Raw genomic sequence first — 12,982 nt, 5'->3', positions numbered from 1 at the left:
CGGCCCATCGCGGCTGCTCTGCTATTCAATCATGAATGATAAGTTTCTCAACCCCTTTCTCCTGCCTTCTCCCCGTAACCTTTGATCCCCTTACCAATCAAGAACCTATCTATCTTGGTCTTAAATACACTCAATGACCTGGCCTCCACAGCCTTCTGTGGCAATGAATTCCATAGATTCACCACTCTCTGGCTAAAGAAGTTTCTCCTCATCTCTGGTCTAAAAGGTCTTCCCTTTACTCTGAGGCTGTGCCCTTGGGTCCTAGTCTCTCCTACTAATGGAAACATCTTCCCCACATCCACTCTATCCAGGCCTTTCAGTATTCTGTAAATTTCAATCAGATCCCCCTTCATCTTTCTAAACTCCATCGAGTATAGACCCAGAGTCCTCAAACGTTCCTCATTCGTTAAGCCTTTCATTCTTGGGATCGTTCTCATGAACCTCCTCTGGACCATCCCCAGGGCCAGAACATCCTTCCTGAGATACGGGGCCCAGAATTGCTCACAATATTCTAAGTATGGTCTGACCAGAGCCTTATAGAGCCTCAGCAGCACATCCCTGCTTTTATATTCTAGTTCTCTCGAAATAAATGCCAACATTGCATTTGCCTTCTTAACTACCAACTCAATCTGCAAGTTAACCTTAAGAGAATCCTGGACTAGGACTCCCAAGTCCCTTTGCATTCCAGATTTCTGAATTCTTTCCCCACTTAGAAAATAGTCTATATTTCTATTCTTCCTACCAAAGTGCATGACCTCACACTTGCTCACGTTGTATTCCATCTGCCCCTTCTTTGCCCATTCTCCTAACCTGTCCAAATCCTTCTGCAGCCTCCCCGCCTCAATACTACCTGTCCCTCCACCTATCTTTGTATCATCTGCAAACTTAGCCAGGATGCCCTCAGTTCCTTCATCTAGATCATTAATGTATAAAGTGAAAAGTTGTGGTCCCAACACTGACCCCTGCAGAACACCACTAGTCACCGGCCACCACCCTGAGAAGGACCCCCTTATCCCCACTCTCTGCCTCCTGCCAGACAGCCAATCTTCTATCCATGCTAGTACCTTGCCTCTAACACCATGGGCCCTTATCTTACTGAGCAGCCTCCTGTGCGGCACCTTGTCAAAGGCCTTCTGGAAGTCCAAGTAGATAACATCCATTGGCTCTCCTTTGTCTAACCTATTCGTTAACTCCTCAAAGAATTCTAACAGATTTGTCAGGCATGACCTCCCCTTGATGAAACTATGCTGACTTTGCCCGATTTTACCATGCACTTCCAAGTATTGTGAAATCTCATCCTTAATAATGGACTCTAAAATCTTACCAACGACCGAGGTCAGGTTAATTGGCCTGTAATTTCCCATCTTTTGCCTCACTCCCTTCTTAAACAGGGGGTTTACATTAGTGATTTTACAGTCCTCTGGGACCCTCCCTGACTCCAGTGATTCCTGAAAGATCACCACTAACACCTCCACTATCTCTTCAGCTATCTCCTTCAGAACTCTGGGGTGTAATCCATCTGGCCCAGGTATTTTATCCACCTTCAGACCTTTCAGTTTTCTTAGCACCTTCTCCTTGGTAATGGCCACCATACTCACCTCTGCCCCCCCGACTCTCTTGAACTTTGGGGATGTTACTCGTGTCTTCCACTGTGAAGACTGATGCAAAGTACCTATTCAGTTCCTCCGCCATTTCTTTGTTCCCCACTACTACTTCTCCAGTGTCATTTTCCAGCAGCCCAATGTCGACTTTTGCCTCTCTCTTACCCTTTATTTATCTAAAAAAAACTCTTGCAATCTTCTTTTATATTACTGGCTAGTTTACCCTCATATTTACTCTTCTCTCTCCTTATTTCTTTTTTAGTTGTTCTCTGTTGGTCTTTGTAGGCTTCCCAATCCCCTGGTTTCTCACTGCTCTTCGTCGCATTGTATGCTTTCTCTTTAGCTTTTATGCTGTCCCTGAATTCCCTTGTCAGCCATGGTTGCCTCGTCCTCCTTTTAGTATGCTTCTTCTTCCTAGGGATGAATTTTGCTGTGTCTCCCAAATTACTCCCAGAAACTCCTGCCATTGCTGTTCTACTGTCTTTCCTGCTAGGCTCCCAGTCAATTCTGGCCAGCTCCTCCCTCATGTCTCTGTAGTTGCCTTTATTCAACTGTAATACTGTTACATCTGATTCCAGCTTTTTCCTCTCAAATTGCAGGGTAAATTCTATCATATTATGGTCACTTCCTCCTAAAGGTTCCTTCACCTTAAGCTCCCTTACTAAATCTGCCTCTTATACATCACTAAATCTAGAATTGCCTGTTCCCTAGCGGGCTCCACCACAAACTGCTCCAAAAAGCCATCTCGTAGCCATTCTACAAATTCCTTTTCTTGGGATCCACTACCAACCTGATTTTCCCAGTCTACCTGTATATAGAAATACCCCATGATCACTGTAACCTTGCCTTTCTTACACACCTTTTCTATCTCCTGGTGTATCTTGTGCCCCACATTCTGACTACTGTTCGGAGACCTGTACATAACTCCCATTATGGTTTTTTTTACCTTTGTGGTTCCTCAACTCTACCCACACAGATTCTACATCATCTGACCCTACGTTATTTCTTGCTATCGATTTAATTTCATTTCTTACTAACAAAGCAACACCACCCCCTCTGCCAACCTGCCTATCTTTTCGAAAGGATGTATATCCTTGGATATTTAGCTCCCAGTCCTGATCCCCTTTGCAGCCATGTCTCCATGATGCCCGCCACATCATACCTGCCAATTTCAATCTGCGCCACAAGCTTATTTATCTTATTTCGTATACTGCGTGCATTCACATACAACACCTTCAGTCTTGTATTTCCTGTCCCCTTTCTCATTGTCGTCCCTTTATCTGATGTGCTTGAAGTTAGATTCCTAGCCCTTTCCAAACACTCTGTCCTATTTTGTGTTCTGGGGACTTTAATAGTTTCTCCTGGGCTCTCCCTTCTTTTCAGTTTTAAAGGAAGGAAGGTCATTGATGAAGCAGCTGAAGATGGCTGGGCCTAGGACTCTACCCAGAGGAACTCCTGCAGTGATGTACTGGAGCTGAGATGACTGTCCTCCAACATCCACAACTATCTTCCTTTGTGCTAGGTATGACTCCACCAATGGAGAGTTTTCCCCCTGATTCTCATTGACTCCAGTTTTGTCAAGGCTCCTTGATGCCGAACTCGGTCAAATGTGGCCTTGATGTCAAGGGCAGTCACTCTCACCTCACCTCTGGAGTTCGGCTCTTTTGTCCATGTTTGAACCAAGGCTGTAATGGGGTCAGGAGTTGAGTGGCCCTGGCAGGACCCAAACTGGGCATTAGTGAGTAGGTTATTACTAAGCAAGTGCCACTTGATAGTACTGTTGATGACCCCTTCCATTACTGATAATCAAGAGTAGACTGATGCAGTGGTAATTGGCCGGGCTGCATTTGTCCTGCTTTTTGTGTACAGGACATACTTGGGCAATTTACTATATAGCTCAATAGATGCCAGTGTCGTAGCTGTACTGGAACAGCTTGGCTAGGGGCACAGCAAGTTCTGGAGCACAAGTCTTCAATACTATTGCCGGAATATTGTCAGGGCCCATAGCCTTTGCAGTATCCAGTGCCTTCAGCCGTTTCTTGATATCACATCGAGTGAATCAAAGTGGCTGAAGACTGGCATCTCTGCGGACCTCTGGAGAAGGCCGAGATGGATCATGCACTTGGCACTTCTGGCTGAAGATTGTTGCAAATGTTTCAGCCTTATCTTTTGCACTGATGTTCTGGGCTCCCTCATCTTTGAGAATGGGGATATTTGAGGCACCTCCTCCTCTAGTGAGTTGTTTAATTGTCCACCACCATTCACAGCTGGATGTGGCAGGACTGCAGAGCTTATACCTGATCCATTGGTTGTGGGATCGCTTAGCTCTGTCTATCACTTGCTGCTTATGCTGTTTGGCATACAAGTAGCCCTGTGTTGTAGCGTCACCAGGTTTACACCTCCATTTTTACGTATGTCTGTTGCTGCTCCTGGCATGCCCTCCTGCACTCTTCATTGAACCAGGGTTGATCCCCCAGCTTGGCATTAATGATAGAGTGGGGGATATGGCAGGCCATGAGTTACAGTTATGTTCAAGTACAATTCTGCTGCTGCTGGTGGCCCACAGCGCCTCATGGATGCTCAGTCTTGAGATGCTAGATCTGTTCAAAATCTATTCCATTTAGCACAGTGGTGGTGCCACACAACACAATGGAGGGTATCCTCAATGTGAAAGAGGGACTTCGTTTCCACAAAGACTGTGGGGTTGTCACTCCTACCGATACTGTCATGAACAGATGCATCTGTGGCAGACAGGTTGGTGAAGATAAGGTCAAATATATTTTTCCCTCCTGTTGGTTTCCTCACCACCTGCTGCAGACCCAGTCTAACAGCTATGACCAGCTCGGTCAGTAGTGGTGCTACCGAGCCACTCTAGGTGATGGACTTTGAGGTCGCCCCCAGAGTACATTCTGCGCCCTTGCCACCCTCAGTGCTTCCTCCAAGTGGTGTTCAACATGGAGGAGCACTGATTCATCAGCTGAGGGAGGGTGGTACGTGGTAATCAGCAGGAGGTTTCCTTGCCCATGTTTGACCTGATGCCATGAGACTTCATGGGGTCCGGAGTCGATGTTGAGGACTCCAAGGGCAACTTCATCCTGGCTGTATATCGCTGTGCCGCCACCTCTGCTGTTGGTGGGACAGGACATAACCAGAGATGGTGATGGTATTGTCTGGGACATTATCTCTGGCAACTCGCCAGATCTACGGTTTATCGGAGAAGAGTTTCCTATTTACAAATGAGCGAGAGGCAATGCCGTGCACATCTGCAAGCTATGGTACATCACATATGCCACATTCTTCGTGAAGACCTGATGCCATGTGGAGTTGGAAGGTATCCCCTGCCAATGGATTTGAAGGAGACTGTAGCACTCAAATTCTTGGCCTCTGATTCTTTCCAAGGATCAACAGGGGACCTGTGCGGCATCTCTCTGTCCACAACACATTGAAGCATAAAGGAGGTCACAGATGCCCTTTACAGGAAGGTCCATTGTTATATCAGGTTTGCTGTGGACAAAGATAGCCAGGCTGCAAGATTCACCAGCTTTGCCACCATTTTATTTTTAAAAAGAGTGGGGAGAGCAAGGAGTTTTCAATTTTAAAAGTGCGGAAAGCAGGGAGACTTCATTTTAAAAAGATATGATTCCGTGAGGATGACTATGTCAAGTTGTTGCTTGACTAGTCTGTGAGACAGCTCTCCCAATTTTGGCACAAGTCCCTAGATGTTAGTAAGGAATGCCAGAATTTTCCCGTCAGCGATTTGGGGACAGGGCCCACTCACCGACAGGAAAATGACGCAGGATGACATCGGGAGGAACCCCTGACGTCATCCCGGTCCATTTAAATTTTTAGGAAGGCGGGCGGACAGCGAAATCAGCTGTTCACCCGCCAACCTGTTAATGGCCAATTGAGGCTTCTGATAATACATGAAACCTCATCCACTGGCGGGATGAAGTTTCATGTTCGTGTTTAAAAATTTTAATAAAGTTTCAGTGCTTCTTATTAACATGTCCCATCTCGTGTGACATTGTCACATGAGGGGGACATGTTAATAATGTTTTTATTTTTCTATTTTTAGAGTTTTTTAACCTGTCACTAATCTCCCTGAGACAGCACTTAGTCTCAGGGAGAAGAGCGTTCTTTCGCGCGCATGCGTGGAAGAGCGAGCTTGACAGTTGGGGAATCCCTCCCCACCCCAGCACAGGAAGCGCATAGCACTTGCCGTCGGGTAGGCCTCTGGGTGAGCCTTAATTGGCCCGCCCACTCAAAATGGTGGCGGGGGTCGGCTGTCCGTCCGCCGCCGAGCCGGTGGGGACTGCCCACCCACCAAGGGCAAAATTCTGCCTGAGGACTTTGCAGGATTAACAAGGCTGAGATTGATGTTGTGGTTTCTGGTGTCTTGGTCAATCTGTCTGGTTTAATTCCTTTTCTTGAGATTTTGTAGCAGTTTGAATCGGCAGTTTTCCTTCCCTAAAGGACATTAGTGAAGCAGATGGGTTTTTATAACAATCGTCAACGGTCATCATTAGATGTTTAACTCGAGATTTCCACCATCTGCCGTGGCGGGATCCGAACACGTGTCCCCAGAGGATTTGCGATCTGCCAATACCACTGGGAGATCGCTTGCCCTCTTTATCTGCACTTGTCTAGACCTGTGCCCTATAGCAGTCTGCATCAATGAGAATGTTTCACCCTCTCTTTAGAATCTAAGTTGACTTACCTGAGACCAGCGGCTCCAGTGGAGCTCGAGCGTTCGCAGGGTCTTCAATTCTGTCGATCCAGAAGTTAGCAGACGGCAACAGCTTCTGCAGCTCGGTCTTGAGTTTTTGGAGAAATTGTTTGAAAGTGTCCTCGCTCGGTGGGTCTCTGACCCCAAACTCAACGATGATGCTCCCTGGTCTTGTTGCCCTCAAGAACAGGCCGAAAGCTTCAGCTACTTCTGACAGGACACCATTCATGGAGTGCAATTGTTTCAGTAAGCAAACACTCGCTCCTGCTATCACGATCGGGCAGATAATGCCGCCAACAGTCTGAGCGAAGCGATCGCTGATTCTCAAAGATATGGTCCCACTTCTTAAATTCATTTCAAAGTTAGAATAGGAGTTGTCGCAGAGCCTTGCTCTTCTGGCAGGCGGTGAATCCGGATCGGAACCTGAACCCTCCATCGCCGTCTTCGCCCAGTGAAATAATTCAGAAATATCGGATTTACACTTCCTTCCTCTATGACACGAAGAGATTATTTCGTAGCTCAGTTATTGGCATGCAGGATGTGGTTTGCCCCACACCTTCTTTCCCTAGTGACAAAGAGTGTTCTTATATCACAAAAAATAAACTATGTTCACTAATTATGCAAAACATGATTATACATACACAATCTGCGCAACATCTTGCTGCAAAAAAGCAACTTATATTTTTAAGGCGTCTCTTTAACGCAGTTAAACATCCGGGACACTTTTTTCAATCCGGTTAAACAAAATTTTGCAATCTGTAAAAGGACGTGTTAAGGCAAATATGCAAAGTGCTGTAAAGGGTGAGTAATTTGGCAGAGAGGTGAAGGGAATTCTAGAGCTTAAAGCCCAAACACCTAAGGGGATGCCAACGGTGGAGTAATTAAAATGAGGGAGAAGTAGCAGATCAGAATTGGAGGAGCGCAGTGATAATTTGGTTGCTAACCCTCCAGGATTGGCCTGGAGTCTCCAGGAATTGTAAATCAATCCCCAGGACACTGCTGTGTACAATCCTGGAGACAGTAAAAAGAGATAGAGAAAAATCATGGAGGTATTAAAAAAGATAGTTTTTTTTTTTAATTTTCTTTGAACATTTCTCTTTACAAGATATAAAAATACTGAAAATGGGAGAGTGGGGCACAGGGTGGTGGCAAAGGCTGTTTGGCTGACAGTCAAGCATCATCCAATTGGGTAATGAGTCTTTTTACTTTCCAATTTGTGTAGGAAGCCAGTACATCACAAGGATGATGTGTTGTCCAACCAATAGCTGAAGTGTGAGGGCAAGTCATGTGATGAAACCTCCAGGAATACATTTAATCACAGTTGGCAACCCTATGGAGGGTTGAAGAGCTATAGAAGGCAATGGCAGGGGAAGGGGGTCCTGATCAACTGGTACTCAATACCTGTGATAAAAAGGAGAAAGACTCCAGTGATGACAGCCACAGTGCAGATCAAGGTACCATGACTGAGAGGACTGTCCAGGATGAGGAAGAGCAGAGTAGAAATGTGACATAGAATTTTCCAATCCCATCTGCAGTGGGTTTCATTGTGGGCAGGAACGGAGGATTCAGCAGTGGGCAAAAAGTCTCAAATTCACCATCATAAAAATAGGTTGTAATTTTCCTGATACTGGGTTGGTTATCCCACCAAATAGTGGCAGTTCCATTCGTTAACATGTCATGAATGTTCATTAAAACAACTGCTAACCAGAATCTTGTCAGTCCTTCCAATCTTGCATCATGCCAGCAAGAATTTACGTTGGCCTCAAATCTGTTTGAAAGGGGGTGGTGTGCATAAGTCTGACCTCAGTTCACTGGTAACTTTGAGATGAGTGGAATATACATAGCCTACCTGCCATAGTGCTGTGCCGGTCTTGTTGAAATGAATGCCATGCTGCTGGGGCTGTAGGGTTGGTCTGCTCCTGCTCTTTGCCTACATTGTCCCAGGGAACACCACTGTGCTGTGGCACTTATGCAGGCCTCCACTTTCAGAAGCTGGCATTTCAACTGGGGGTGGGCTGTGAGGCGAGGGTGGGGTTGATGAACACGAGGGGTGCCTTTCTGGGGTTGCCCTCTAACTTCTTGTTGCTGCAAACGTCTGCATAGAAAGAAAGGAGGAAGGCCCCATTGGGATGAAAGCCACTGAAAGCTAGTGGCTTCATTAACACTGTTAAAGAGCTACTCAGAACTCAGTGGCTTCACATCACTGCATCTCAAGGGTAACACATCGGAATGTAGAATTTGGGAGTGCAGGCAATAGTGAAGGAGGCACAGTTGTATCATATCTGACATTCCATTAATGAAGGCCTGTCATGTGTTCACCAGATTTGACACCCCTAACAGGCCAAAGGGCAACAACTTATTGACCATGAGCAACTGATTGGTCATTGATATGTCACATCAGAGATTGGAGCACAGAGCTAGGTTGGGTCACTCATCTCACTGAAACTTAAGCATCCCACCCTGCGCTCAAGATGTTACATATCTGCGATGCCATCTTGGTCACCTCAATGTGTGTGCTTATGTCTCAGGGTCAAAGTAGCATCAGCCACCATGCAAGTGGGGCTGGAATTACTCTGGACCCTTACAGTTTCCAAACATATCAACTTCTGAGCTTCACTTTCCTGCCCCTTGAATCATTAACATTTTCAATGTTTCCTTTCAGAGAGAAGGAAAAAACACACATGGATCCAGAGTTCAATGCTGCCTTTGTCAGGGTCCTAACGCAATGGAGAAGGTGAAGGAGGGAGAGACGATTCCACATGCAGTGCCAGCAGGAGGGACACACTCAAGCGGAGCCAGGGCATGAACAGGAGGGTCAGGAGGAGAGACCCAGACAATGGGGATGACTTGCCGGAACTAGAGTTTATCTTAGAAGCGTCTCCTATTTACAAATGAGCGAGAGGCAATGCCCTGCACGTCTGCGAGCTTTGGTACATCACATATGCCACATTCTTCGTGAAGACCTGATGCCATGTGGAGTTGGAGGGTATCCCCTGCCTGTGGCTTTGAAGGTGACCACAGCACACAATTTCTTGGCCTCTGGGTTTTTCCAAGGATCAATAAAGGACCTGTGCAGCATCTCTCAGTCTGGAACACATTGAGGTCACAGATGCCCTTTACAGGAAGGCCCATCATTATGTCAGGTTTGCTCTGGGCAAAGATAGCTAGGCTGTGAGATTCACCAGCTTCGATACCATTTTTTAAAAAAAGAGCGCGGAGAGTGGGGAGACTTCATTTTAAAAAGGGTGCAGAGAGCGGGGAGATTTCAATTTAAAAAGAACGCGGAGAGCGAGGAGACTTCAATTTACAAAGAGCGGGGGACTTCATTTTAAAAAGAGCGTTGAAAGCTGGGAGACTTCATTTTTAAAAGATTAGGGAGACTTCATTTTTAAAAGAGTGCAGAGAGCGGGGAGACTTCGGCCAGAATTCTTACTTTGATGGGCAGGCAGGCAGCCGAACTCCGTCACCAAAACAGGGCCTGCTGCCATTTTGAGTGGGCGGGCCAATCAAGGCATGAAAATTAATGCACACGAAAGAGCGCACATCTCTTGAGACTAAGTGCTGTCTCAGGGAGATTATTGACAGTATAAAAATCTTTAAAAACAGAAAAATATTAAAATTATTAACATGTCCCCCTCGTGTGACAATGTCACATGAGATGGGACATGTTAATAAGAAGCACATAAACTTTATTGAAGTTTTTAAAAGCGGACATGAAACTTCATTCCGCCAGTGGATGAGGTTTCACACATTATCAGAAGCCCGCTGGGGCTCCTGGCCTGCCCGCCAACCTTAAGGTTGGACGGGCAGGGCATTTAACTACCTTAATTATCCTGTCAATGGTCTTAATTGGCCATTGACAGGTTGGCGGGTGGACAGCTGATTTCGCTGTCTGCCCACCTTCCTGAATATTTAAATGAACCGGGATGACAGTTCCTCCTGACATCATTCCGCATCATTTTTGCATCAGCAAGCAGGCCTCGCCCCAAAATCGCCGACAGGAAAATTCTGCCCTTCATTTTAAAAAGAGCATTGAAAGCAGGGAGACTTCATTTTATAAAGAGCGCAGAGAGTGGGGAGACTTCATGCTCTTTTTAAAATGGAGTCTCTCATTCTCCGTTTTATTTTAAAAGGACCGCAGAGAGCAAGGAGACTGAGCGCGCAAGGACTGAGTGCATGCAGTTGTTGAGTAAGAAAGTCTAAATTTTTATTTTGTACAAATCTAATTTAGATTGTAGTTTATAATTGACATTAAACTGAAATCTACAGTTTAAATTCTTAGTTGCCAGTCTCAAGCAGGGTTTTTTTCAAGGGTTCCAGTGAAAATGTAGCTTAATTAAAAACCAGCTGAAACTGGACGCTCATTTAGTGACTCAGCGAGGCCTTTTGTGTCAGGAGCATATGGGGTGGAGGGTGTTGCGTGCAGCAGTCCCATACAATCGTAGCATGTGTCAGTTCACAGACCCCCAAGATGCCTGCATCTTTTGCGGCCTTGTGGAGTCTGTGGACCACGTGTATGTTGGTTGTTGTAGGCTGCACCCCCTTTTTAGTTTCTTGAGAAACTTTTTACTGTTGTTTTGTTTGCACTTCAGTCCCATGCTCCTGAACTACGGGTGCCTGGTGCCGGGAGGGAGGAGGACCTTCTCGTGAACCTGCTCCTGGACCTGACCCAAGTTGACCATTAACAGGCCCAGGCGACAGGCAATCAAGGGGGGGTCGTCCGACCTGACTGTCTGCCTCTCTTCCACGGCTATGTTCACAGCCGGGTGTCCCTGGAAAGGGAGCACACAGTGTCATCCTACACCGTTGAACCTTCTATGCTCAGTGTACACCACAGGGACTGGGGTGTTTATTGGACCACTTTAATCACATTTTGATTTAATTTTGGTAAGTTTCCTTTGCATTTTGTCTTTTATTTTTGCAGTTTCCCTTTAAGGGGCTGCCTTTTACTTTGTCCCTGATTTTGTTAATTTAGCTTATTGAGTGGACTAAAAAGAGTTATAAGTAGCCAACTTAGTGTGACCTACAATAGAGTGCCGGAGTTGAACACTTCAGGGAGTTAAGCGGAGGAAGGGAAAGAGGTGTTTGGTTGCTTTTGCCTAAACTTTTTCAGCCTCCAGGAATTGATTCTTGCTCTGCAAGGGGAGAAGAGCTGGTTAAACTGTAATTGTCTGATAAGCGATTAAGGTTTATTCTATTCCTAAGGCTCAAAATGGTATATTTTGAGTGAGAAGTGACTGGGAGAGGATAAAAGGCACGGTCTGCCTGGTTGTCAGCTCCCGGGGCCACATACTCTATCTTAATTGGGGCCACAGGATATGGGGATGGTGATTCTCAACCTGCTTCCCGTTGTTCCTCACATCCTGCTGTCTGTTCCACCAGCCCGTTCCAATCTACATTATCTGCGTATTGTGGAGCTACTGGTGGCTGTGTTAAAGCTGACGAAACTGACATGAGATTTTTTGTCTGTACTAGCTCTTCATTTTGGGATTTGTTGGCCAACATTCTAGATACTTTCTTACTTAACTCTACGTGTTGTCTTAACATTAGGAGCCATGCTTTATCATCTTTGTTTTTTTTCTGATTATCCCAGCATTTTCTCTGATCAGCGGGTGAGTCAAATGGGTTCCAATTGTTCTTTATTATTTTGCGTATCAATTTCTTATTTTTGTAAGTTAAATGCCATGCCAGGGATCTCTCTGGTCCCCACTCGAGCTTCACTACTGGCCATCTTTAGGTAAGACAGTCAGGGAATAGTAGTCATCAGCGGTACAGTTCTTGCCTGGGTCCTTTTTGACCAAACTCATTACTTGCGACTAATACCGGATGTAATTATAACAACCTATAATACAAGTGTTTCTACCTAACCCTTACCACCCCTTGAACTATTGCCTGGAGCCTAGGTTTTGGATATGCGGGGCGCCTGACATTTCCTGGGTCTGGACGGAGTTGGATATAGTATGAATAAAAATGTACTCACACAGTGACTTATCCTGGTTCCCCATCGGTGTCCTGCATCCTTTGTACTCTGCTCGCAGCGCCAATTGAAAGGTCCGAGGAATACTCTGGAACAAAATTTCAACACTCGGAGTTCAGATGCATTATTCAAGTGGTTCCTTTATTATGCATGCGGGGAGTAAACGCTGGGCAATCCAGGCGCTTCCCCACCGAGGTTCAAATGAGCAGTTAATGTATCTTTTACTATCAGTTATAACTTAGTGGCATTAGACAAAGGCCACAACACAATGACCCCCCAGTGGGCTGATAACTGTGTTCTTGTACAGTAATTGCAGTGCAGAGACTGAGTATCGCCCTTTCGGGAGATAGCAAAAGATGTATGTTTGTTTTATACTAAAGGTTTACAGGGGCTTACTGGATGTGGTTCAAGGCTATCAAATGGTGTGAAATGGCCTTCCCCATTTCTTGATCAAGTCATCCCATGTCCCCGCCTATGTGTCGCCCGTTTCCAAATTGCAAATTTACAGCTGAGCCCTTTGTACAAGTTTTTAGCTTTCACGTAAGGCTGTGATTGTGTGTGCGTGCTTTGGTGCCCTAGCCGCTGGTCCTGGCTAGCACTTCAAAATAAATCCAAATTTTCTGCATCTTCACCTTCAATTTAAAAAAAAAAATAAACACGAGAAAAGACCATCTTCAA

The 12,982-nt window shown here is 45.7% G+C and overlaps 1 protein-coding gene across 2 annotated transcripts in view; it reads right to left on the bottom strand.

Annotated features, from left to right (window-relative positions):
* LOC121284814 overlaps positions 1 to 6,924 on the bottom strand; it is a 142,364-nt gene extending 135,440 nt beyond the window's left edge. The window contains exon 1 of one of the 2 annotated variants that reach the window (XM_041200540.1): positions 6,319 to 6,924. In XM_041200540.1, the coding sequence (XP_041056474.1) occupies positions 6,319 to 6,763 (445 nt within the window). In that variant the 5' untranslated portion in view covers positions 6,764 to 6,924. The remainder of the gene's footprint in view (positions 1 to 6,318) is intronic. The other variant, XM_041200551.1, reaches the window with a different exon arrangement.
* Between the last annotated feature and the right edge of the window lie 6,058 nt (positions 6,925 to 12,982).

The sequence above is a fragment of the Carcharodon carcharias genome, chromosome 1 (genome assembly GCF_017639515.1).
Source record: "Carcharodon carcharias isolate sCarCar2 chromosome 1, sCarCar2.pri, whole genome shotgun sequence".
NCBI lineage: Eukaryota > Metazoa > Chordata > Chondrichthyes > Lamniformes > Lamnidae > Carcharodon > Carcharodon carcharias.
The sequence above is the reverse complement of the archived record's forward strand: the minus strand, read 5'-3'. Positions and strand labels throughout refer to the sequence as shown.